Source organism: Bactrocera tryoni, chromosome 4 (genome assembly GCF_016617805.1).
Source record: "Bactrocera tryoni isolate S06 chromosome 4, CSIRO_BtryS06_freeze2, whole genome shotgun sequence".
Taxonomy (NCBI): domain Eukaryota; kingdom Metazoa; phylum Arthropoda; class Insecta; order Diptera; family Tephritidae; genus Bactrocera; species Bactrocera tryoni.
This window is the reverse complement of record NC_052502.1, coordinates 73,620,614-73,647,918: the sequence shown is the minus strand read 5'-3', so window position 1 is coordinate 73,647,918 and position 27,305 is coordinate 73,620,614. Positions and strand designations below refer to the sequence as shown.

The 27,305-nt window shown below is 33.3% G+C and overlaps 1 protein-coding gene and 1 long non-coding RNA gene across 5 annotated transcripts in view; one reads left to right on the top strand and one right to left on the bottom strand.

The window, feature by feature from the left end:
- LOC120774002 overlaps positions 1 to 27,305 on the top strand; it is a 134,487-nt gene that overhangs the window by 51,901 nt on the left and 55,281 nt on the right. For both annotated transcript variants that reach the window (XR_005705209.1, XR_005705210.1), the window contains exon 3: positions 18,282 to 18,367. This is a non-coding gene — a long non-coding RNA (uncharacterized LOC120774002). The remainder of the gene's footprint in view (positions 1 to 18,281; positions 18,368 to 27,305) is intronic.
- Positions 627 to 26,534, bottom strand: LOC120773996 (sodium/potassium/calcium exchanger 3). 3 transcript variants are annotated; one of them, XM_040103266.1, is made up of 9 exons: positions 26,202 to 26,534; positions 25,533 to 26,147; positions 5,271 to 5,444; positions 3,834 to 4,021; positions 3,558 to 3,744; positions 3,257 to 3,337; positions 1,915 to 2,457; positions 1,749 to 1,850; positions 627 to 1,435 (listed from the first exon to the last, which is right to left on the bottom strand). In XM_040103266.1, the coding sequence occupies exons 2-9, from the start codon at positions 25,564 to 25,566 to the stop codon at positions 1,098 to 1,100; spliced, it is 1,647 nt and encodes a 548-aa protein (XP_039959200.1). In that variant the 5' UTR covers positions 25,567 to 26,147; positions 26,202 to 26,534; the 3' UTR covers positions 627 to 1,097. The 3 variants fall into 3 exon arrangements, with proteins under 3 accessions (XP_039959200.1, XP_039959199.1, XP_039959202.1); XM_040103265.1 differs by having other exon boundaries at positions 25,533 to 26,534; XM_040103268.1 differs by lacking the exon at positions 3,257 to 3,337 and having other exon boundaries at positions 25,533 to 26,534.

Here is a 27,305-nt window from a genome sequence, read left to right as displayed (position 1 = left end):
TAATTTTAATTAAAATATAATAAATACTTTTCACAAATAAACTATACGCGTCTATGTATGTATGTCACTTTTCATAAAGCATTAAAATAAAAAATAAAAAATAAAAAAAATTATTAAAAAAAAATTAATTTAAAATTAAAAATTTAAATAAAAAAACTAATTTAAAATTAAAAATTAAAATAAAAAAATTAACTTAAAATTAAAAATTAAAATAAAAAAATTAATTTAAATTAAAATATTAATTTTTTTAATTATAATAACAAAAAAAAACAAAATTAATGAAAAAAAATAAATTTTTTTAAATTAAAATAACAAAAAATAAACAAAAATTAATGAAAAAAGCATAAATTAAAAAATTAAATTTAAAAATATATTTTTAAAAATAAAAAAATATTTTTTTTATTTGAAATAATAAAAACAGTTACTTTCTGAAATAATCTATAGTATATGCGTCTACATGTATGTTGCTTTACTGTTCTTCTGGTGCATTTAAAATATTATGCATAAAACTTATAAAATACACAGCTTATTTTTACATAATTAAGCATTAGGATTTTTATTTATATGTTATATATAAAACTATAAATTTTCGCCAGTTTTTCACGTGTTTTATATGTGAACGCCAATTTGTTATTTATTTTATTTATTTAAATAGAGAAAGCGATTATAAGAAGGATTTGCTCGATTTTATTTACATTAAATTATTGAATACATTGCCCGCACAAACCAACGCGCTGAAGAAGACGCGCCATATAAGCGCAAAATAAAATCTTATTAAAAAATAAAAGTGAAGTAAATACAACTTAAACTTATAATACCCTTGTACAGCAATAAAATGAAGAAAATTATTTTGCAAGTTGCAGAGTTACACAAACAACTCCACACGCCAAACTACCAAATATGTCGCTGGTGTATTGTTGTTGTTGTAAACTTCGATTAACACCCGTTTTCAGGCATATTTCTTTTCACTACTTTTTTCGCATATTAAAATTTGTACGTATGTATATAAAACGCGCGCACACGCCGCCGCTTCTTCTTCCACTTCCACTTCACTCTGCCTGCCGCCCATTCCATTGCGCTCAACACTTTTCCACGCTTCACGAACGTCCACAGGTTGGCAAGTTGACCCGAAAGAATACATTCAATTCTATCAGCGATGCGAATATCATGAAAACCAAATACATAACCAAACAGGCCATGCCCACTTTTCGATCCAATTTGAATTTGTTGAATGAGAATGTGATGTAGAGCAAAAATAGTGTGGAGAGTAACGTTATAGCGGAATACTCGAGACCGGCCGAATTGATGCCGACATAATTTTGTCCCTGCTGTATGGGGAAGAAGACGGCTTTGATGAGCCACGGTACGCCCAAGCACAGAAGTATATCGAATGTATTCGAGCCGATCGAATTACAGATGCCCATTGAACCGTGACCTAGAAGGGGTGAAAAGTAGTAAAAAAATGTAATATGAGACTAGTTGTTGAGTTAAGAGAAATAGTTTGAAGAAGAAGGAATTGGTATACCAATACTTTCTTGCCGGTTTAAGGTAGGCAAAAAAGCTTGAACCATCTTTCAAACCCGACCTATCTTCATTGCAGATTAAGCAAATACACTAAAAAATTATTTTTCTTATATACAATTCGGTTGCAAACCGTGTAATTTTTCGAAATAAGGACCTGGGTCCAGATTTTTCAAGACCGAGTTTACGCTTTATCTCTTTATCGCACTCTGAGACTCTGCAATTACCTCGCTTAGCCACAATAACACTGGAAACCGCTTCTGGCACACTTGTGCCCGCTGCCAGAAATGTAATGCCCATCACTGAGTCCGGAATTTTCAGCGTGTCACCTTTAGAAAATAAAGAGAAAGATTATTGTAAGTTCAAGCAAGCAAATCTATTGACTTTACTGACCTATAATCGTAATCATCCAGGCGACCACGTACGACAACGAACCAATCCACACGATGCACATAATAAAAGTCAGCGGGAATATTTTATTGTTCTTTGTCTTCTTGCAATCCGGTATCGCTATGCGAAAGAGCAAGTGTATGGGCCAAATAATGATCCAAGTGAACTGTGCGAAGCAGCTCTTCTCCTTCGGGTAATGCAGCAATGAATAGTGCTCTTCCTCCACCTCCTCGTCGCTCGCTGTAGATGCGGCGGCTGCAACTGAGGCGGGTACGGCTATGGAAATGGCGCCAGTTGGTTGCAATTCCACTGCGCCTTTCTCGGTGGCGAGGCTGCTGGATATGAATTTGGCTTCGGCTGGTGGTTGTGCGGCAGTTGCTGCCGCTGTTGTTGTTGTATTTGAATTAGAATTGGTGTTGGAATTTGCGGCGGCAGCTTGCGTGGCAGGCGGTGACGCTGTTGGCTGCAGCTTTGGCGGCTCATTATTAACACCGCCATTTAGTTGTATTGTGGAGAGTTTGTGGCAGATGCGATTTTCCACAAGATCTACATATAAGATTATGCTCATATAAGTATTTGTGTGGCTTTGGGAACTCTACTGGCGGTTGGTTAGTGGAAAATATGTTAATATCGGTTATTTCATGCTAATCTAAGATTTGTTTGACATTTTCAAGGTATTATGTCTACAGCTAACAAGGTTTTCATGCTTTCGCGGGTATTCCTTAAAAGCCCACAAGATTAGAACAAAGCAGACAAGGAGAGATTTTCGAGTTCCATTAGATACGTTCATTTAGCTTTTGAGTTCCATTGACTGCAGGGAAAGCTAGGCTAAATCCGATTAAAATCTTTCATAAATTCTGTAAAAATTGCTTTGGCATTTTTAATACAGGACTGTAAGTGCAGAAACCGGGGGAATACCGTGTTTTCATATAGTTTGTGAGTTTAATTTGGTAGTTTCAACTTCAAAGCTCATCTTCTTTGCTGCTGCAATGCTCAGCTCTGTTGCCTGTCTCTGTTTTTTGGACAGAGTTCCCGTCGCTTACTTTTGAGACCAACTGCTTTTCTGGGAAGCGCTACCGGTTTCAAAGAGAAGGTTCTGATTATTTGGTTTTTACCGGTCATGCAAATTGACTCATCACTAACAAAATAAAGATCTTTTTACACCCTTTTGTATTATGAAAAATGGACCTAAGCAGTATATTATATCTTCGGTGGAGCCGAAGTCAACTATATTTCCAGTTTTCTTATATGTGTAAATAATCTTTTAAGTATAATTAGTGTATTTATGTACATGTGTGTTAGTATATTATGTATTTCGTATATAATGTGTATTCTGTTCATCAACCTGGTTCCTTCTCATTGCTGTTTTTCGTTTGTATGCTGCAATTGGAAGAGCGACTGCGTGAGCGAGCCTGCTTTACGCCACCTGAATGCGTGTATGTGTGTGTTTTTGTTTGTGCCGGAGTAGGTTGAAAGTGTAAAAATGTATAAAAATGTCAATTAAATCAATTGTCATGTATCCGTTTTGAGTATGTTCTAGCTATGTAAGCAATATTTTGTATATTTTGTATAAAGACAGCTATCTTCATATGTTTTTGTGGCAATTGTTTCAAAAAAAATTTATCGCCAAAAATCAGCACACGTACCTTTTGCACACTTCTGAAATGTTTTATCAAAATACATCACTGCCAAGTAAACGGCATAGAGTGAGACTAATATCAGCGCCTCGTACCACTCGACGCGTTCGTCGTGCATAACGCAAATCAATATGGCGACTGTGACGCCATAAGCTATGCTATCGCGCGTCAAGGGCCACCAATCGAGTGGGATGGTCTAATAGAATTCAGGAGCAGATATTGAAAATCAATATACATTATTAAAAAGGTTACATGAAAGCTTCTTAATGGATTTTAGGTACCCACCATGCCCGCGCCAATCCCACAGCACGCGGCAACCGCTAGAATATTGAATACCGCCGAACCGACAATGGTGCCCACGCCAATGTCACCCTCTGTGATGAATGTACCTATCACATTGACGAAGAGTTCGGGCGCTGAGGTGGCCGCAGCCATGAAGGTGGCGCCAGCCACATCATTTGACATATTTAACGCTGTGGTGAGATTGCAAAAATAAATAAATAATTACATAAATACCAAAAAAGTACAAGAAAAATTAATATTCAACTTAAATTAAATTAAAAAAAATAATATAAATATTATTACAATAAAAACATAAAATTGTTGAAACAAAAAACTAAATAAAACTTAAAAATAATAATAAAATTAGAAAAAAAGGTTATTAAAATAAGAAAATAATATTATTAAAGTAGAATAATTTAATTAATAAAAAAACAATATTAAAATTATATAAAATAAAAAAAAATATTGCTTAAAAAATAAAATCATTGAAATAAAGAATTAAAAGGAAAAATTGAAAAGAAAATTAAAATCAAAAGAATTAAAAAAAGGTTATTAAAATAACAAATTATAATTGTTAAAAAAAATAATAATTTCGAAAAATTAATACAAGTTAATATTAAAATTAATTAAAATAAAAAAAATTTTACCTAAAATAATAAAATTTTTAAAATAAAAAATTTAAAATAATATTAAAAAGTAAAAAAAAGTTATTAAACAACAAAATAAAATTATGAAAAAAAATAACTTCAAAAATTATTAAAAATTAAAAAAATATTATAAAAATTAAAAAAATATATAAAATTAGAAAAAAAGGTTATTAAAATAACAAAATAAAATTATTAAAGTAGAATAATTTAATTTAAAAAAATATTAAAATTATATTAAATAAAAAAATATTGCTTAAAAAATAAAATTATTGAAATAAAGAATTAAAAAAAATTGAAAAGAAAATTAAAATCAAAAGATTTAAAAAAGGTTATTAAAATAACAAATAATAATGGTTAAAAAAAAATAATAATTTCGAAAAATTAATACAAGTTAATATTAAAATTAATTAAAATAAAAAAAATTTTACCTAAAATAATAAAATTTTTAAAATAAAAAATTTAAAATAATATTAAAAAGTAAAAAAAAGTTATTAAACAACAAAATAAAATTATGAAAATTTTAACTTAAAAAATTATTAAAAATTAAAAAATATATTATAAAATTTTAAAAATTATAAATAATTAAAATATTATAAAAATTTAAAAAAATTATAAAAAATTAAAAAAATTATAGAAAATTAAAAAATATTTAAAAAATTAATTAAATAAATAAAAACATATTGTGTTGAGAGCAGAATACAAAAAAATCTAATAAAAATTAAACCAAAAAAAATTAAACAATATTTCCAGTGCAACATATTTTTACGCCTCTTCGTAATTTACCAACACTCACCTGCGCATATTTTTTCGACTGCAGGCACAAAGTACTCATCACATACTACCGCTAATGCTAGAAATAAATATAAACTGGCTATCACATGAAGTACAACAGCACCCGACTGTCTTTGCGCCTCGGTGAATAGATCCTTTGGGAAGTCGTCGATGGCGGGTTGTGTACAATTTATGTCTAAATGAAAGTAAATTTAATAAAAAATAATAATAAATTACTAAATAAAATGTTTGCGGGTTTCTTAGTATATTTTCTGTAAAAAAACCTTAAAAATAAAAGTAATAATTTTTCAGATTTTTCGTGGATTTTTGGTAAAAATAAAAATAAATATTTGTATGCAATCCTGTAATAATGAAATAACTTCATATCAATAATTAAAAATTTTGTTAAAAAATTTTGATTTTTTGCCACTAAAAATTTCATTTTTGTAATGAATTAAATTAAGATATTTAAAAAATTCTGAAAAATTTTTAAATATCATTTTTTGAATAATAAAACAAAATCTTATTTGCTGTATATTAAAAAAAATGTTCCAAAAAATTTAAAAATTTTTGGATTTAGAAACTCCGAAAAAATTAAAAAAAACGAAAGTTATTCAAAGAACTTGGAAAAAATTTAAAAAACAGAAAAATATTTGCTGTATATTAAAAAACTATATTTCGCAAAAAGATTTTGGTTTAGAAGCTACGAAAAACTAAAAAAAAAAAATATTTAAAAACTGCGAAAAATTTTTATAAGTTACTTATGGAAAAAACTGTGGAAAAAGTGTTAAAAGTTTTTTTTGTAAAAAATTGCGAAAAAATTAAGAAAAAACAAAAATTTATTTGCTGTGTATTGAAAAAAATATTCTGAAAATGTTTTTAAGTTTTTTGATTTAGAAAACTACGAAAAATTTAAAACAAAAAGTTTATTTTAAAAACTGCTGAAAAATGTTAAAAGTTTTTTATGTAGAAAACTGAAAACAAATTTAAAAACAAAATTTAATTGCTGTATAATAAAAAAAAATATTCGTAAAAAATTTTTGAAGAAATTAAAAAAACACAAATTTTAATTTTAAAAACAAAAACTTATTTGCTTTATATTTCAAAAAAAAGAAATAATTTAAAAGTTTTTGATTTAGAAAACTCCGATTAAATTTAAAAACTGCGAAAAATTTTAAAAGTTTTTATGTAAAAAACTACGAAAACATTTTAAAATGTATTTATTTTTTTTAACATACAGCAAAAAAGTTTTTAATTTATTATATTTTTACTATTCCTAAAAGTATTTTTCTGGCGTGCGATTTTTCATTTGCAGACAAAATAAATTATTTTTATTATAGTTACAACAACTTTACAATTGTTTTTGTCAATAAGACTTTCAAGTGCATTTCGCATTTTATTGGCGTAAAGCATTGATCCACTAAATTTAACGAGGTGCGAAAGACCTTGAGAATTATTGCAGTTTGGAGTAAATACAACCCTGTGAGAAAACGTAACTTGCCATTATTATATTTGTGGAAGTAACAAAAAATGTAGAAATACATGGGGAAATTAAAAAAATATACATAAACGTTGTGAAAATTAATGGAATTTTTTCTGAGTTTTTAAATTTCGATAAAAAAAAATTGATGGTGAAAATTAAAAATATTTTTTTTTTAAATATAATTTTTTTTAAAGTATTGAAATAAAAAAAAAATGCTCCTTTTTTTATTTTTTTTTTCGAAATTTGATAAATAAAAAATGCTCCTTTTATTATTTTTTTTTTTGAAATTTAGTAAAAAAAATTTTTTTTTTTTGAAATTGAATAAATACAAAAATTCGCTGTATATTTATTTCAATACTTTAAAATAATTACATTTTCCAAAAATATTTTTTAAACTTTTTATTACAAATTTTAAATATCGAAATATTTTTTGTAGCTTAATGAATATTTCTTGATATTTATTTTCAATAAAAATATTAGTACAGTGAAATCTCCCATAAGTGGACACTAGTAGAACCAGCCTTTCTGTCTGTTTAATAGAGTGCTGCGTTTAGTAGATTTCCTTACTTGTGCTGCATCAAACATCTTGGGACCGACCACGGTTCACGGTTATGGAAATGTCCGCTTAATAGAGCGTTCGTTTAATAGAACTTCACTGTATCTACTTTTGAAACTTTATAAAAATTATAACTTCAAAAAATATGTCTTTAAAGTTTTTACTACATATTTTAATTAATAAAATATTTTTTATTTTTAATTTTTATTTTTTATTCATAAATACCTAAAAAAAATATTTTTTACCTTAAAATATGACTTTTGTTTTTCTCGTACTTTATATTTAAATTTTGTAGCTTTGGAATTTTTTTTTTAAATAATATGTGATATTTAATATTTAAAGAAGTTTGTGGTCGATAATAATTTTTTTTTTTAATTTTGAAAATAACTATTTTCCTATTTTCTGCCATTATTCCATATTTTTTCTGGTTTCTGCCATTATATTGATAGGTGACAATAATATCGTTACGCCATAAAGAAGAAAAAGAAGACAATAATATCGATTATTCCACTACAATAACAACCGTTATCCATAACAACGCTGCAATTATTATAAATAAATAAATAGTAAGTGCCAAATGCGGCCGCTGACATTAAAATGTTAGCATTGCTCTACATATCGCATATACCCACATAAATACAGTAAAAATATCTGCCTATAACGGTTACATATTTGTGTATAGCTGCATTTTGACATATACTGAAAGGAGCCTGCTGTGGAACAAATATTTTAGAACTGTTTTTTTTACTAAACATGCATAACACAGTGTGACACTCCAAAATACTCAGGCAGTGATGTTATTTTTCTTGTAAGTCTTGTAGGATAGAATGAGAATCCAATTTTGGAATAGAAAGTTTCCAAGTGTTATTTAATGATAAGTGAGAAGCAAAAATTGTTTAAGTCGAACTAACGGTTAAGGCTGAGCTCAGGCGTGGAAACCCGAAACGGATTAGTTTGACAAATCGCTGTTGAGGACAGTATTCTGCCACCTCAGTAGCTAAGAGTGATATCTTACCGAAATGGCTGGCAGACTAATACAGTTCTCACCACCTGTTCTATACTGTTCAATGCATGTCGCCATAATTCTCTGGTCGTACAGGTTCAGTTGAGACGAGCTCCTGATTCGTGTTCGAAACTGACTATGAACATAAGCTCCCATAAGGATTTGTGTCAATCTTCGCAAGGTCTCCCTACTTGCATAGATAACCAAGCGGCTCATAAAGGGCAACTCATACAATGTGTGGAGTTAGCGGCTTAAAGCGGAAATCCGTAGAACAAAATGAATACACCGCAACAACAATAAAAAACCATATGAACAAAAAAAAAAAATGATGACCAAGGCGAGGAATACGGGACCGTCTTCCATAGAAGTAGTAAGATAGTTAGATCCAAAAAAAAAAACGGTAAAACTGTAAGACAGCTTCTAGGGAAACTTCTAGGAGAGAGCTCTACTTTAAGAAGAGCCGAATCCAAAAAAAGTTGTTCGCGCACGAAGTACTGAACATGTCGCAACCAGTTGTTTGCCAGTTGTCTTTCAAGAAATCAGGAAAACCAACCGCCTTAGATGGATCACTCTTCACCACGATAATACAAACTCTCACATATCGACTGAGACAACTGTATTTTTGAGTACTCAAAACATCACTTAGATGAGTCATCTACCATGTAGTTCTGACTTTGGACCGAATGACTTTTTTTATGCCCGTACGTAAAAGATAAACTAATAACTAACGTTTTTCGTCACCTCAAGAGGCGGTTGATGCGTCATGCATGTTTTGGAGATACCTCAAGCAGAGTGGCAAAAGCGCTTCGAAAATTGGTTCAAGCGCATACGAAAGTATACTCGTATGGATCTTAATGGAGAATATTTTGAAAAACAATGAAGCTATTTTTGATGATAAAACTTTGTTATAACAAAACCGATTTCAACAAAACTTCTACACTGAAAAAAATGTAGACAATTGTCATATGTTTTCATGCAAATTTGTCATCAGCACTCTTACTCTATATAAGTATACAGCGTGTTGTTTAAATACTATAAATATAGTGAACATATACATATATGTCTATATATACCAAGCATCTATTAATTTTCCTTGCTTTAACTGAGCATCATCTAGCATTTCCTCTACTAATTGCTTGTGTCGTCATTTTGCCACTGTTTTTTATTACTATCTATAAAGCCACTTGCTTTTATTATTTTGCTGTTGTTGTTGTTGTTGGTTTGTGCTTGTTTATGTTTTAAGTTAATTTTCAATTTGTTTCGCATCTTTTATAATTTTTCCACTTGTTTTGTTTTGCCCCTGCCGCAACGTTTTAATTGTGTTGATCGTTTGCCGCTTGCGTAGCCGAGCTTAGCTTAGCGCATTTTTCGCCGTGTTTGTGTATGTGCGTGTATGATAATTAGATATTCTGCATCAATTTAAAATATTTATAACAATTTTAAAACTGTCGAAGTGCTAATATAGTAAAGGTTAATTGGTTCGGGTCTGGGAATGACTCAATTTTAAATTTTCATCAGTGAAATTGAACAAAAAAAAAATATTTTTCTAGTGTTTATGAAATTTGAGCTGCACCATTTCATGAATCTCTTAGAGTTAGCAACTAAGTTCGCGATTTTTTATTACATTTTCGTTGTATGTCCTATAAACAAAGGCTGTTTCGTGGCTTAAACCATCTGTGTTGAGTTTCTCTCCTAAATAAAACACGCAGAGAGAGAGAGAATTCTCTGCTTCGATTTCATAATCTAGAGACTCTGTCATTCTGAGAAACTTGCTAGCTCTTTCATAAATATTTGTAAGATTATGGTGAAAGACCCAGATGAGAAGGTTATCTAGTAATATCTTCCACAGTTTTAATCATAAAATCAACTATTCTAGTATACTAGTAGTCACATAGATTTCGAACAAAACTTAGGTCAGTTTGGATCCTAAATGCAACTATTATTCTGGTCCTAGGAGCCCCAGGAATGCGATTATAGAGGGTGCGATATCCTCTAACCTGATCTCGAACAAAACTTTGGTCAGTTTGGTTCCTAAATGCAGCTATTATTGTGGTCGGAATAACCCTAGCAATGCCATTATAGAGGTTGATATCCTCCAATCTGATCTCGTACAACAAAACTTTGGTCAGTTTGGATCCTAAATGCAGCTATTATTGTGGTCATAGTAGCCCCAGCAATGCCATTATAGAGGTTGGTATCCTCCAATCTGATCTCGTACAACAAAACTTTGGTCAGTTTGGATCCTAAATGAGGCCATTATTGAGGTTGTAGTAGCCCCATGATGCAATTATAGAGGTGTGATGTTCCTAACCTGATTTCGAACAAAACTTTGGTCAGTTTGGTTCCTAAATCCAAATGCAAGTGGACGTAGTAGCTACAGGCATGGCATTATAGAGGTCTGGTATCCTCCAACCTGGTCTCGAACTACCCGGTGTTACCTGCTCAACACTGAAAAGTCTTGGGTTTGTATCAAACTTAACTCTTATTAGCTTTGTACAGGGGTAGCAAATACCGAACTAAAACTCGAGTTACCCCGTCTATCCGTCAAATACCGACGAAACTTCATACCACTCTCCGTATATTACCATGGACCCTATTCCACTTCCGAAATAGCTTGTATTATTAATCTTCTTATGTGTTCCTTCAAGCATAAATCCCCTTGAGCCAATATCGTTGAAAAGGTACTTTTCTTAGATCTAGCTCTAGTTGATATTAGATGTGACATCAGGAAAATATGATTAATTAATTTAATAAGCTGAGTCAAGTCTCGTAGAATTCTAACAGTTTAGCCTATAGTTGAAACCATCTTGTGGGAAACGTTCGTTTCTTGGGTTTTAAGACTAAACTACAGTGCCAAATCTTAAACTTTGAGAAGAACGGTATTTAATTTTAATCTCAAAATATTTGAAGTAAAAGAAGATCCATTTCGAGGTTCATAAGAAAAGGTTTTAAAGAAAACAGAAACTTCAAAATTAATTTTTGCCGCGGCTACGTCTGATATCGTCCATCCATTGAGTCCAATTTTCTATCACTCGTTCGAGCATTTCGACTGGTAATTGGCGAATGATACGGCCGATGTTTTGCTACAAAGCCTAAATTGAAGCGGGATTGTCCACATAGACTTTAGACATTACATATTTCCACAAAAAAAGTCTAATGATGTGATATCACACGATTTTGATGCCCAATCGACCGGCCCAAAACGTGAAATTATCTGCTCACCGAAGTGTTCTCTCAATAAATCCATTGATTGATGAGATGTGTGAGAAGTGGCGCTGTCTTGTTGAAACCAAATGTTGCCGAGATCACGAGCTTCAATTTCAGGCAACAAATAGTCGGTTATCATGGCGCAATTACGGTCGGCATTGGTGGTTACGTGCTCACCGGCATCATTTTTGAAGAAATATGGACCGATGATTCCACCGGCCTACAAACCACACCAAACCGTTATTATTTCTGGATGAAATGGGAGCTCTTGAATCTCTTCAGGTTGCTCTTCGTCCCAACTGCGGCAATCTGGCTTGTTTAGACTTCATCGCTGAACAATATTTGGCTCGAAAACGTTGGATCTTCTTGGAACTTTTCAAAAGAGCGAAGCGATGTCGCTCGGAAAGTTCAAGCCGCTTAAGATCTCGGCGTAAAATGCACCAAGTCTTTCCATACGTCAGTCCGAGTTGCTGCGAACGGCGCCCAATCGACTCTACACGGTCTTCGAGTATACTCTCAGCTACGGCTGCTATATTTTCTTCTTGGCGTGCTGAACGTAGTCTATTCGGTCAAATATTATCCAATTATGAAAGCTGAGTCTCAAGAGTGGTGATGGTGTTGTGAGTAGTAAGCTCAGTAGACTGATTGTGTTGAGGTAAGGATGAGTACTTTTTGAAATAAGCAGGCGGAACAACCTTTTTCGATCCAGAGATCTCAGACAAGTGAATAAACAAATTTATTTGAAATTTCCGAACTAAAGTAGGAGTGTAATGGGTCTTTTAGAACCTCCAAGTCATTTCCATATGTGTCGCGTTTCCTTGTAGTGCAGGAATGAACTCGAATTTAATTTCACATTATTTGTTTTATTTATAAATTTAGATTTACCACCCCTTGGGTGTTAGTCACGCATTCCACCCACGCCTTCACGGCGGGTCAACTATGCGCTTAGACACCTCCTACCGCTTATCATACACGGGTTAGACGTCTAATTACTTTTTATTGATTTGACTGCTTTGTTGACTGAAAGCAATGAACTATAAATACGCAACGAATTTATAAATATTTCAAAAGCGTTGTATTTACATACAAACAACTGACAACGCGCAGCGGAAATGTCTAATACCGGCTGAGGGACGTCAGAAGCGCGCGCCACCTGCTGCAGCGCTTACATTACTTGTATGCAAATGTCACTTGTCAACTGCTGAACTGCGCTACATTTCACTGTCATTTGAATTTTTTAATTATTTAATAATTTTGCATTGCGGCGCGCTTAAACAGCACTTTGCGGCAAGCCACATTGACGCTAATGAGTTGTGCGCTATTTGCATTTCGTTCGACATTTAATGGGCGCTAGCGCTGAAGTAGTGGCACACATACACTAATTTACATATGTAGCGGTAATTGCGCTCATTAGTTGTGTGCGGCAGCAAAACGTTTGCGCTTCGCGCGCGTTTATGCGCCAAAAGCGTCGTTGGAGACGGCCGCGGCCTGCTTAATTTACATATAAACAGTTTTAAGTATTTTTCGGCATTTTGTACACCCTGTGTGAAGATTGCAGTGTCTAAAAAGGGGCGGCGCAGGCATTTACTGCTAATCACATCACTAAATTACTAAATTAGTAGTAAAATTTCGTCAGCGCGTCGGCGAAACAATGCAAAAACGTACACATTTATATATTTGTGTTTGTTTTTTTTTCATTCTAAAGCTTCATACATATATAATATACTTCGCTTTCATTGTTTTCATTTCCACGGCAGCATTGTTGCCGATTTGTTTTATGTTTCCTCAATGCAATTAATTTGTTTCTTTTCGTACTTTACTCGTAACTGGCGCTTACTAGCCGAGCTTTTGGTATTTATCTTAAATTTGCTTTTAAATGTCATTTCTTAGCTGTTCACACATTTAAAATTGAGTGAAAACGCTACTGACTTTCGTCGAATTTGAGCTTTCTGATTGATTTGCTTCCGCATTCATAAATTGCTTGTGAGATTTTTTCGCTAACTGTTATTCCATGGCATGATACATCCATTTGACAAGTGTATAATCACTTGTGACATTTATAATTATCAATTAATGTGGGATTCTCGCATATTTTAGGTAAATCATACAGTGTGATTTTCGTTTGACAGCTGTAAAATCACACGTGACATTTGCATATGTGAAAATAAACAAAATTATAATTGAGTAGTATTTCGAATGTTGTAATTTCATCTAGTATTAGTTATTGTATGCCGTTATGTCGTCGAAAATGTTCAGCTTCTATAAATACTAGGTTTGTTCCGATACTCAGTACCCTGTGATTTTCATCTGTCAGTGGAAAGATGAATTAATTCAAATGAATATTTGATATTTTTCGGTATAATTTGTGATTTTTATACGATTTATATAAATAAAATCACTTATGATATTTAAAAATAACGTTTAATATGAGATTATGTGATATTTTGGTATTCTATAGCTTGTGATTTTCACTTGACAAATGTGAAATCACCTTTCACGATATTGATGATTTTGATTTGACAGACGCAAAATCATATTTCACGTATCTAACGTTCGGTTTAAATTAATTTTTGTAGTTTTTGCGCTATTCAATAGCCTGTGATTTACATTTCAGTGCTGTCAAATCACTTGTGTTATTTATACTTATCGATTAATGCGTCACTTAACAGATACGAAATCACATTTCAAGTTTAAGATCAATTTAATTAATGGCTCTAGTTTTCTTCTGAAGTATTGAGATTTTCATATGACCTACATCAAATCACTTGTGTTATTTGTAAATATCGATTAATGTGAAATGCTGTAAATATTTTTGCATTCTCTCTTTGTGATTTTGATTTGACAGGTTCCGTATCTAACATTCAGTTTAAATTAATTTTTGGAGTTTTTGCTTTGTTCAATGTTTCGTGATTTACATTTGACTTCATCAAATCACTTGTTGTAAAAAGATCTTTGAATGTTATGGCTATGTTGATATTCTACAGAATTTGTGGATATTTTACACCACCAAAATTTCATATGATTGATTTCTTTAACTTCTATACAGTTAACATTAGCTTGGAGAATGGAGTCATGTGTAGAAGTTCACACAAGTGAAGAGAGTTCTCTGACTGCCATTCACTTGGGAGTGGCCGGGAACGATTCTTTTACTTATGGTTCGAGCAGCTCACGACTTCCAGTCTTAGATCTAATATCCTCTGTTTAGCCAAAGAACATCCGTTTGAAGCCGAGCTAAAGTGAGAAGGCGAACCAAGAGTTGTGCGCTGGGTTTGGAACCCGCCACGTAAATCAAAAAGAAACAACAGCCTGGGATGAGAGACCCTCCTTTTTATTGTGCGTTAATTCCAGCAGATATGGTATAAAATGATGTAGGTGTAAATAAGAAAGGAATCTATAGACTTGAAAAAAAAAACGATTTTTTTGAATAAGCACGGGCTCTTTCGCAAATTGCAAATCTCTTAGCTTCCAAAGAAAGTTTTAACCGAAACTTCTAAGCAAATTTCATCAATGAAATCGCTTCCTTGACTCAGTTTTCCTTAAACTTTGGTAGCTTAACTCAATAATAGCTTTAACTGTTTAACGGTTTCAAAGGGTTATTTCGGTGAGCAGATAATTTCACGTTTTGAGCCGTTCGATTGTGGGATTATGTAAAGTCCTAAGTCTATGCGGACAATCCCGCTTTGATTCAGGCCTTAGAGCAAAACAAGACGCGTGTCATTCGCCAGTTACCTGTCGAAATGCCATTTCGAACGAGTCATCGAAAATTGGACTCAATGGATGGATCATTTGAGACGTACGCGCGACCAACATTAGTAAAAGTTAATCTTCAAAAAATAAATGCCAAAGAATGTTCTTTCGAAAGATAATAAATATTCCCCATTAAATTTGAGATTTCTGTGGTTTTTTCTTTAAAAAAACAGAGTTCTTCGAAATAGACCACACTTTATAATGAAAAAACCGACAAAAGAGTCCCCGTCTGAACGCTGTCTATGCAGCTGATTTTTCTTTTGAATTTTACTGCTGACAGCTGTCATTTCATATTCTGGTTTAGAACTAACCAAAACTCCTGCTTTCGGTAAAGTTTACCAGCTCTTAACTGTCAGCTGGTTGCTAACTAGATATTGAGCAAACCATTTGCAACATGTTGCCGATAAAGTACTGGTTAAGCGCTTAACCATATATTGCGAAAATAATCATAATTAAACCAAGCTTCTACTGTAATTATATTCTCGCTGTCATTATTATTAACGTGCCTTTGAGAAACAAAACTCTTTTGAGACTAATCTTTGTGATGTCTCTATTTTCAGCTGTCAAGTTTTCACTTTTAGCGTTTCTTTTATTTTTAGCTTGTGAGCAATAAATTGAGATCAATTAATTTAAGAAATTTAGCCGTAAAGTCAAATGAATAGTTGACGTCGGCATGACACGAAATCAAAGCGTTCAAGCAATTATTTAATTGAAGATGCTTTTAATGTATGCTATATTTAATGACAATGTTAATTTATTTACGAGCATAATGGATTAAAATACAATGTGGCTAATTGAATGCGTGTATCTCGTATGTGGAAATGTATAACAAAAATATAGAAAATGTTGGTTTTTTTTGCGATGACTCGGAAAAACGAAGAGACTTGTCTTGAGAGAAGTTTAGAGGGTCTACAAACCATAACCATCTGACCAAGTTGGTACGAAGTCAAAGTAAAAGCTCGCGTCAAGAAGCGCGCTTTTCTTGCCATTCTCCGTGCGCTTTCGAAAACTCTCGAACAACATTCCGACCGAACAATATTTTCATATATTTTTTATTGTAAGAAATCGTTATTGATATTAAAAATTATTATTCGTTGTGAGATTAAAGTTTGAGGAAAGGTTAAAGGGGTTGTTATGCCCAGCGGACTTTCAAAACAGGTATAATTTTTGATTATCCTCTCGTAGTATGTTCCAAGTTTTGATACTAGGCATAGATGAGATTATATATACTAAGCTAAGACCCGCAGAACATTTAAAAAGAGATCGAGAGTAACTAGTCAATACAGTTAGTCATTCATATTTTACTAGCGCTAGCATCAATATAGGAAATATTAGATTTCTACTACATACTAATTCAAACAGGGTATATCCAGGTTAAATCCGGTAACATAGAAACATCTGTTGTGGGAATTGTCTTACTAGTAGTATTGCTATGAAATCTAAATATATGGTAGTATGTACTATATACTGAGTTTTACACATGGTTGCCATTCTTCTTCTTCATTGGCGTGGACACCGCTTACGCAGTTATAGCCGAGTTCTGTCCTTTTCTTTAGGGGTGTTTTTTTACGTGGCGGGTGCCACAACCAACCCTGGGAAGAATGAAGCCTTCAAACGGATGTTTATTGGCTACCCAGAGGACACTTGGTATAAGACCGGAAGTCGTAAGCTGCCATTCACTCAACGTTATTCATTTATGAACAATATGGTGAAGTGAGTGAAAGTCAGAGTTAGCGGATTTTCAGTTGAAGTCTCGACTTAACCAAAAACTACAGGTTTTCTAAAAGAAACTTGGGTCCTATTCTGTAACTCGATTCGAAAATGTATTCTATTCGAAGTTCGGATCTACTTTATCATTATGCGAAAGTTGTACCACCCTGTGCCAGAAAAAATACGTACAATATTCGTTTTTGCTTTCTACAACTCAAAAGCTAACGAATATTTTATTCGAAAATTGGCTTGAAAATCCGAAAATCGAGTTACAGAATATAAAAAATCCGAAAATGAGTTCATACCATGATCAAGTCTGACTCAATACCGTGTATTATTTAAACTTTGGTGAGTCATTGGGGGTGAAATTACACAGTTTAAAAAATTTCTCGAAATGTTTAAGGTACAGTTAGCAATATGTAAATATATCGCTATTTTAGTAATTTTTATTAGTCCAATTCATAAGGATATCATTTTTAACAAGGGCTTCGGTAAAAAGTTGGCGTTGATTTAACCAAGTCTTTACATGAACTAGTCTCTCAGTTTTTGAGATATCGCGAAAATATTTCGCAAATATGTATATTTTTTTACTTTGCATTTCAAAAACTGCTAATTTGTTGGAACCACCGATATTGGACCACCATACAAACGGAACGTTCAAAGTTAAGTCCTTGTATAGAAAACTTTTTTATTTGAAAAGACATTTTTATGAAACTTGGTAGAGCTTATTTTTGAAGACAACCTTATAGTCTCCACACAAATTGTTTAAATCGGACCATCATAGCATATAGCTGCCATACAAACTGAACGTTCAAAATTAAATTCTTGCATGGAAACTTTACTATTTATGAATGGTATAATAGCTTACGTGCAACCGAAATCAACTTTTTTTTGCTGTTTTTTTATGAAATGTAAAACAAACCAGCCACCGGTTCAAAATTTGAGGCAAATGCGTGACATTTTCTATTCGAAAATACTTCTATGCTCTCGTCTCCACAGCGGAATCTATGGTTATGTTGCATATGCAGTTCACTATAAGCTAGCTCTAAAGCTACAAGACACTGCTTGAATGCCGCTTAACTAGCATTTACAGTAGCAGTGTATTAAGCCACACACGCACATATACATCTGTATACATTGCTGTAATATGTATGAAAATAAAGTCATGAAAAGAAAACGATATCAATCACGCTAAATTAAGTTCACTTTAATTTAATCAGTCGCTTATGAATGCACATCTGTAGCTATAGCTACACATACATATATGTATGTGAAAGTACTGTTATATATGTATGTGTTAATACTCTCTACACTTTTTTCATTTCAGTTATTTACTCCGGCACATAAGCAACAAAGCTTGAGTTAAGCAATAAGCAGCAAGTGTGAAGGCAGCGACACTTTATTAAGACACAAGTAAGTAAGCGCACAAATAAATATTTATATATTAATACTATGAGCATATACATATATATTACATAAGTAAGCAATTTTACGCTCAAAATTCGCCGCGTACACGCTTATGCGCTCACACATGTTTTCTCTCACATTTTTCGCTGCGCCAACTGCTTTTTTACGCTCTTTTTCAAGCATCCTTTTAGGCGCACGAGCGTCTGTGAAATATGTAGTTTACGAGCGCTGCTCAGCTGTTAAGCGCTCTGCATCGTCAAATGTTCAATTTCAACTGATCTCTTGCTATACTGAGCGTAGATTTCCTTTTTGTATTGCGCTCAGCTTGCGGCGCACATATTTCACCGCTGGTTCGCTTGCATTGCGACCTGTAACCGTCCTTTAGCTCTATATTTCTTGATATTAATGTTAATATATATTTATTTTAAGTTTGCTCTGCTATATACTTATTTGTATGTCCACAAGTATTTGTCCGTTCATCATTTACTTTTGTGCATTATCTTTGCTTAGCAAGCATTCTCCGCGTTCAGCTAATGCGGCCTGCCGTCATTTGGCATCGCTTTAATTTCATTTCTAAATTGTTCGCCTTTTGTGTGACAATTTACGTTGATTTGATCGTTGTGTATACAAATACAGAATATAGAATAGAAAGCCAAAAAAGCAACTAAAATTATTTGAAAATTGTAATATTTCTAACATAATCAAAGCTGTGCTCTCCTAGCCTTACAGTTTGAGATTAATCTTGAAAAAGTTGCAGAAGATTCGTTTGAATGTTCTTAACTGCCAAGTGAAGTTTGGGGCTACAGAAAATCCAAGCAAATATTTTTGACTTACTTAAACTTGAATATTAAAACCTTTACCTAACAGTCTGAGAGGCTTTCAAGCTTTTTCGAATACGCTCGATATTATTGAATCTTGATTTTTAAATAAACATAAAATAAATATTATACTTTAGAAACATTTGAGTTAAAGTGTGTTTTCTAAAACAGTAGATCTATCCAAGAAACCCATATTCCAGTATCTCTAAAACTTCTGTAGCTGAGATCAAGCGAGTTGGTAAATGAGGGACCTATTGGTTGTCATATTTATCTATGAGATCAGGCAAGTCGGTAAACCCAGAAATGTTTGGCTTTATAATTTTGTATTAAAATTCAGAACTCGCATATTCCAGTAGCTCTAAAACTTCCAGCCTGAGAATAAGCGAGTTGGTCTATTAGGGACTTTTTGATAGGCAAATCTGTCTATGAGATCAGGCGAGTCGGTAAACCTAGAAATATTTAATGTTATTATTTGGTAACGAGGACTTAATGAAAAGTACTGTTATTTTTGGAATAACGGTGTTTCATAAATAGGTAGATTATGTCGAAAGCGTTTCTAAGAATATTATTAGGGATCGGCTAAGAAGTTTAATACAAATAATGGTTATCACATTGTCAGGCATGCGTTTAGCTTTCAAGGGCAAGCTCGATTTGAAATCTTAAAGAAATTGAAAATGAATTTTATCCTAGACAACAACCAATTTTCTGAAAACGAAAAATGTTATGAGCCCTTGAGGCAAATAGAACTTTTGTGAGTGATCTTCTTTAGTCATTAATGGTCAAAGGATTCGATTTTTATTTTTATTGTTTTTTGTTTCACTTTTCATTATCTTTAGTTCATAATATTATATAAGGTCTATATGAAATCACTTATTTTTCCGTTAGCTGGCTTAAGTAATCTGATTTCGTACCAAAAAAAGTACCAGACAGTGCTGTGATAGTTCGGGACTCAGTAATGTTTGAGCACGCGTCAAAGATGAACACAAACAAAGAGAAAATACGCCATATTTTACAGTTTCTTTTCGATATAGGCGAAAATGCAAGCAAATTTTCGAAATGCAAGCACAGGTTCTGATACCGCAATGGTCAATTTTTCGGTTTCGTCTATACCGTTCCGGTAATTTTGATGTCAAATATGCTCCGGTAGGCCAATTTTCGAAAATGTTGGTAAAGTAAGGGAAATCATTGAGTCCAATCTCATGAATCCGGGAGTCTAAATAACCGGAACGGATCCGGACTTTCATCAGGTCAAGGACTGCCAACTTGGCACCAGTCTTTGAAATTATTTCGGGAATATTTTCTGCCGCTACAACAACGATCACTTAGGTTTTATTATGTGTTTAGTACGAATGGCAGGGTATCATCTACTATGAGCTCGACTCCTGCAGCCACACTCCTAATTCGGAGCTGTACTGTTCACAATTTGGACCAACTGAACAAAGCAATAGCTCAGAAGCGTTCAACTTTGTTTAGTAACAGAAAAATTATATTTTATCAGACCAACGCGAGACCATAAGATACATAGTGACTGGGCAGAAACTCCGGCAGCTTGGTCGGAAAGTTCTTCCACCTAATATTCCGGACCTGGCACCAAATACTAATTTCTATTTAATTATTACTTTAAGCGCGATTGGCTCTATGAAGAGTGGCTTTATTAAAATAACTTTAAGATGGCAACAAATAGGCTCATGCTAAACTAATTCTTCAATGAAAGCCAAAACTAACAGATTCTTTTTACTAGACGTTGTATTACTTTTTTACAATTTTTTATGATTTTATACACTTTCCTTTAAGTACTTTTTGATTATTCATCTTTGTTATTGAATAACCTACAGAACATTATACATTATTTTTCAAATATTTATTTTATTTTTCTTGATTTTTCTTGATTTTTTTTTATTTTTTTTTTTATTTTTTTTTTTTATTTTTTTTAATTTATTTTTTTTTCTTTTTTATTTTTTTCTTTGTTTTATAATTTTTTTATTTTATTTTATTTTTTATTTTTTTTTTTTTTTTTTATTTATTTTTATTTTTTTATTATACTTATTTTTACAATATTTTAATTATTTCCGCATACATTTTAAGATTTTCCTATTTTGTGTGCTTTAAATGCATTTTCATTTTATTTTCGGTTTTGCCTTTCTATGTTTTATTTTTATTAATTTGTATTTTGTAAAATATTGCTTGTAATTCGTGTTTCGTATTTCTCTTCTTCTTGCCATTCACTACATTTTTCCATTGCGGTTCCGCTTCATTGCCTCGACTACTTTTTTGTTCTACGCTCAGTGTGAATTGAATTTTTGTTACGCATACGCCACGTTGTACATATACTTTTCGTTAGTTTCGTTTCATTTTCATATAAACCACGGCTGAAACTGAAGCGATCTAGACACAATTGCTTATGGATTTAGTTGAAAAGGGGTTGGGTTTTCGTTTTTTTTTTATTTACTCTAATTTTCCATGTGTGCTTGTGTGTGTGCGTTTAGTGCTTCATTTGTTAGCATTATTTTGTTAATTTTTATTATTTTCGCTACGTTTCTTTTGCACGGTATTCGTAAATAGGTTTTTGTTGTAATCTTATTTTATAATATTTTTCTACTTTTTTTTAAAGATATTTTTAAAGTTCATTAGCATTATTTTTTTCAATGCGAAGCAATGGTTCCAAACTCACTTAATAAAGTTTTGGTTTAATTATAGCAATAATTTTTTAAGCTTTTTACTAAATAGTATGGATTTGCTATTACAAAAGAGTTTCCAAGATTTAATTAAGTAAATGCATGAGTTAAATTATATAAAATTATTATATTTTTGGTTAAGAAAGTTGAAATTCTGCTAACATTTTATTCCAAAAGCCATAAAATTTATGATTTTAGTGATTCCGAAACCACAGGTTTGACAGTTTCTTAATAACACTCAAACAAAATGAGGTTTTGAAGTTTGTAGATGAGAGAGAGAGAGGGAGACTGAGATAATACCCTGTATATTCTTCTTAACTAAAAATTTCTACTAACTAAAAAGTCAGTATATCGGCGAGTATTTTTATCAGCTGTTAAATAAATAAATTTTATAATTCGAGAGATTCCGAAACCACAGGGTTGACAGTATCTTTATAACACTCAAACAAAATGAGTTTTTAAAGTTTGTAGATGAGAGAGAGAGAGAGGGAGGGAGAATATCCAAATATTACTATTAACTAAAAATTCCTACCAACAAAATTCCTCCTAAAAAAGTCAGAAGATCGGCGAGTATTTTTTCAAGCTGTTAAATAAAAATTTTTTAATTTGACGCATTCCGAAACCGCAGAGAGTGAGAAATTATTCTGAATTTTCCTACTGACTAAGAAAGCCAAATATCGGCGTGTAGTTTTATCAGCTGTTAGTAAATGAAGCGTCTTTCCAAAGCTATAAAGACATTGTTCGCTCATCTTAAACTGAAACTAAATTCTCTAACTCTACAATTTATAATACTCTAATGAAATAGCGGTAATATGCAGTTCTGTGAAATAAAATAGTGTCGGTAAATATCTTATTAGATTGAACTCTTATAGATTTTGTATAGGACTTCCACTTGGGAGGATTGTGGTCTATCTTATTAGATTGAACTCTTATAGATTTTGTATGGGACGTCCACTTTGGAGGATTGTGGTCTATCTTATTAGATTGAACTCTTATAGATTTTGTATGGGACTTCCACTTTGGAGGATTGTGGTCTATCTTATTAGATTGAACTCTTATAGATTTTGTATGGGACTTCCACTTGGGAGGATTGTGGTCTATCTTATTAGATTGAACTCTTATAGATTTTGTATAGGACTTCCACTTAGGAGGATTGTGGCCTATCTTATTAGATTGAACTCTTATAGATTTTGTATGGGACTTCCACTTGGGAGGATTGTGGTCTATCTTATTAGATTGAACTCTTATAGATTTTGTATGGGATTTCTACTTAGGAGGATTGTGGCCTATCTTATTAGATTGAACTCTTATAGATTTTGTATGGGACTTCCACTTGGGAGCATAGTGGGCTATGATTTCTTAACGATGGAAATTTTTAATTTTTCTAGCATTGTTGTTATGAAATGACTGCTCAAAAAGCCTCACTAATCTTTGAATAGTAGAATATTCTGTCTTAACCGTTCTACATATACTAAAACCGGGTGAATAAAAAAGGGACGAAAAAACATGGAGATATTACTTATTGAGAGAAACGTTCAAAGAAAAATTATGCTATAGTGGAATATTTCCCTGAATAACCCTGCTTGGATGTTAAAGAATGTGATAAGCACACAGGAAAGAGAAGAAATTTAGACAATGCTGAGTAAGTTCTATCAGTAAAAAGAGAAAGAGCCGGAGAACTTTAAATTTTTTTTGATCTACCGGAATAAAGAACTAGGATTAACTTAAAATACCCGAAGCACCGAATACCAGACAAAAAAACTATAAAATAGTGAACAATGTTGTGGAGAAAAAACTATAAAATAGGGAGGAACATTGTGTAGTCCAGATAGATTTGGGTCTTGTTTAAAATCTATATCAGTGTTATTTCAGATAGTTTTAGCAAGAAAAAAACATTAACTTCGCCTGCACTGATTTTTTAATACCCTACACAGCAGCATTTCGTATGGTATATAATTACACTCTTATTCTTGTATATATACAACTTGATCGCCCAGTTTGTATGCCAGCTATAGCTTTTTAAATAGATTTAAGATTTTATTACTTATCGTTAGGCTTTAAGAAAAAGCAGATACAATAAATAAAATAATTTTGAAAAAAGCTGTACGCTATAGTGGTCCGATCTAAACTATATGTGCGGTAACCGTAGCCTTGCTTTGGAAAATATGCCATGCCAAATTTCATGAGTATAATTTGACAAATAAATTTGTTTTCCATGTAAGGGCTTGAGCTTAATTAATTAGTTTCTATGTCAGCTATATGCTGTAGTGTTGATATATCGGCGATTTCAACAAATAAGTAGCTTCTTGAAGAGAAAAGTACCTTTGAGAAATTTCAGATCGATTTCTTAAAAAGTGAGGGACTAGTTCGCATATATACAGCAGGACCAACATACAGGACAGATATATTTAAGTAGGCGGACATGGCTAAATCGACTTAGCTCGACACGCTGAGCATTTTACATGTATATCGTCACGTAAATTGCAAAATAATTTAATATCACTTTTCATAAGTTTACGGGCGAAGGAAAAACGATATAATAGAAACCACTCAGATTGAAAAAAATTTTGAGTTTTGGTTATGAAGTGGTTATATATTGCTTATATCTGATAGCGGAAGCTTAAAGTTTTATACATACAGTTATGTAATATTATGTAGTGAATCGTAGGCAATAAAAAGCTCAATATTTATTTTTTGATGATACGTTGTTTTGCATTTAATGTGACGATGTACTTTATAGGGTCTCCGATGTTTCCTTGTGGATGTTACAAACTTCTTGACAAGTTGTGCCCCCTGTTCAGGTTATACAAATAATTTCCTGCACTTGAAGACCATTTAAAATAGAATTTGTTAATCTGGGAGTTCTCTATACAATGCTTAGTAATAATTCAAGATCAGCAACTCAGTTCGCTACTGAGATTTATACAGTTTTTTCGAGCTAACGCAGAGTTCAGTGAAGAATTGTGGGCGTCAAGTCTGGTGTGGAATCCTTTAGGAGTTTCAGATATGAGTTTGAAAAGTTTAATAGAAGGGAGAAGGGAGGCGCGGAGAACATTTCGTGAATTTTTTCGAAAATATTCGGGAATCTATACAGCTCTTTCGAGCTAACACAGACTTCAGTGAAGATTTGTAAAGGTTAAGTCGGGTGTGAAATCTTTTTGGGAGCTTCAGATATAAGTTTGAAAAGTTTGGGAGGAGGAAGGAGGAAGGAGGAATAACATGGATTCATGAATTTTACCGAAAATATTCGGGAATTTATACAGCTGTTTCAAACTAATACAGAGATCAGTGAAGGTTTGTGGGTGTCAAGTCTGGTGTGGGAGCTTCAGTTATAAGTTTGAAAAATTTGGTAGAAAAGCGGAGCGGTTTCGTGAGTTTTTCCGAAAATATTCGCTAAGAACTGGATTCCTTAATAGTCATGAACTGATTCTTTAACAGCAGTCTCCACCACTTATATGAGTATATTATGTAAAGAGAGAATATTTGGCATTAGATAAAAACAAACACTTTATCTTTTTCTAATAAAATACTTTTTAAAAAATGCCCGCAGTAAAGTCTTGTACACAGAAAATATTATATAAGTCTCGCGAATACGTATATTGTTTTGATTGTAGGACTACTAATTCAGCGAGTACGCTTATAAGGTTAGATAACACTACACAGTAAATCCTTATGTACCGGTTGTGCTGCTGAGGCCCCAATGATCTTCCATGTTGCTGCTTAGCTTTCTTCACTCCTTGACAGCCGCAAAGCGTTAACTCTGCACTTATAACCGACGCTGACACTGCGTTGACTTGAGTGCGCGTGTACTCAGCGATATTTTGTCAGCTTTTGAGGCGAAAACGCAAATTCGAAAATACGCTCTTTTCACACAATTTCAACTCATACGCGCGTTTTCACATAAATTTCTTATTAACAGAACTTCAGCATGTGATTAGAGATTTGAAAATTTGATAAGTATTCTTCAGTATTTTCGCATAACTTTTTTTCTGGTTTTTTCTACTTTCTATCACTGACTGACAGAACGGGTTTTTTGCGTTGCACACTCGCGCACTAGTCGACAGATAATCCAGCCACCGCAAACGAAGTGCTCGCACTGCCCGCAAACGTTTACTAATTCACGCGCTGTACCAACGCCATGCGCGTCTTAGTCGTTATCGTCGCCACCGTCGTCACCCGGATCGAGTGTACGCCACTAGCTACTAAACGCGACCGGATACGTTTAAACTCGTATTACAGCTTTCGGCAAATCTTCTGAGACTAACTAACGGCAGCTACACAGCTTAAGCAACCCTGCAACACAAGTATATACTACATTTGTACATACATATGTATCTATATACATACATATGCATATGTATGAATGCCGTCAATGATAAACGTTTGCGCCTTTCCGTCTTCGTTTGCGCCGCTCACGTTGTCGGTTGTTTGTTCGTCGTCGTGCACCGCCTTAAGCGACGTCTTTACCGTCGTAATGTAGCGCGTTGCCGAGTACCAATCATTCGATTTTCAACATCCTATTGTCGCCGTAAATGGTTTTTGTTGCTGCTGCGACTGCTGTTGTGGTTGTTGTAATCATTTAATTTTCGGTGCTTAGTCAAAGGAATTATTACTAAGTGACTTGAAAAATTTGCCGCGCGTACTAAACGTAAGCCGCCATTGCCAGTGTCGTCGACTAGCATACTGAACGGCGGGTCAACGTGATGCACCGTGCCGAGTGCCAACGACTACGACTACGACTACGACTCCGACTCAACAAAAACATAGCGCCGACGCAAGCGTAATCCATGACAATTGACAGTGATGGCAACAATTGCCGCTGCCGTAAGTGTGTGTAGGACTGTGTGGTTGTGTATTTAACGCGCTGCGGCAGGTCGCATGAAAAGCGTGGCAAACGGAAAGCGCTATTTGTTGACGCGTTGCGCTTGTGTGCAGCATGTAAGCTTCAACAGTTGATTGTCGCTGTGTGTTAGCATGTGCATACATATGTATTGTGTGGCTGCCACCGGCGGCTGCTCAATCAGCTAGTTCGGCGCGTCGCGTTTGACTGACGCGCAATCAGCAACGCCAAAGTTGACGGGTCGCGGCAAGGTATGGCGTACGGCTTGATTGCGCACCCACCCACCCAGCGCGGCAATATGCCTATTTACAAGTATAACAAGCAGCGCTTACTTTTTAGTTAATCTCTTTTGTCCAAATGTAGGTTTTTCTAATGCGCGCACGTCTGACGCGATTTTTAGACATGCATATACACACATATATGTATATATATGTACATACATATGTATATATGTATATGTGTAGATATGTATATACATACGATATATGTATGTATATGTAACTGTGTATTTACATATATTTAGCAAAGTCGGCGCGCGACCCAGCTGAAATGCAGGTGAATTTCATTCGCTTGATTTGCTCGTGTATTAATGAACTAAGAAAATCATTAAA

Excerpts from the sequence above, each read along its gene's own strand:
- LOC120773996 (XM_040103265.1), bottom strand. The coding sequence starts at position 25,566 with ATGGAAGATCATTGGGGCCTCAGCAGCACAACCG. Across the intron at positions 3,745-3,833 it reads GTGGGATTGGCGCGGGCATG|ACCATCCCACTCGATTGGTG; the intron begins GTGGGTACCTAA and ends GAATTCTATTAG. Across the intron at positions 2,458-3,256 it reads CAGCAATGAGAAGGAACCAG|ATCTTGTGGAAAATCGCATC; the intron begins GTTGATGAACAG and ends TCTTATATGTAG.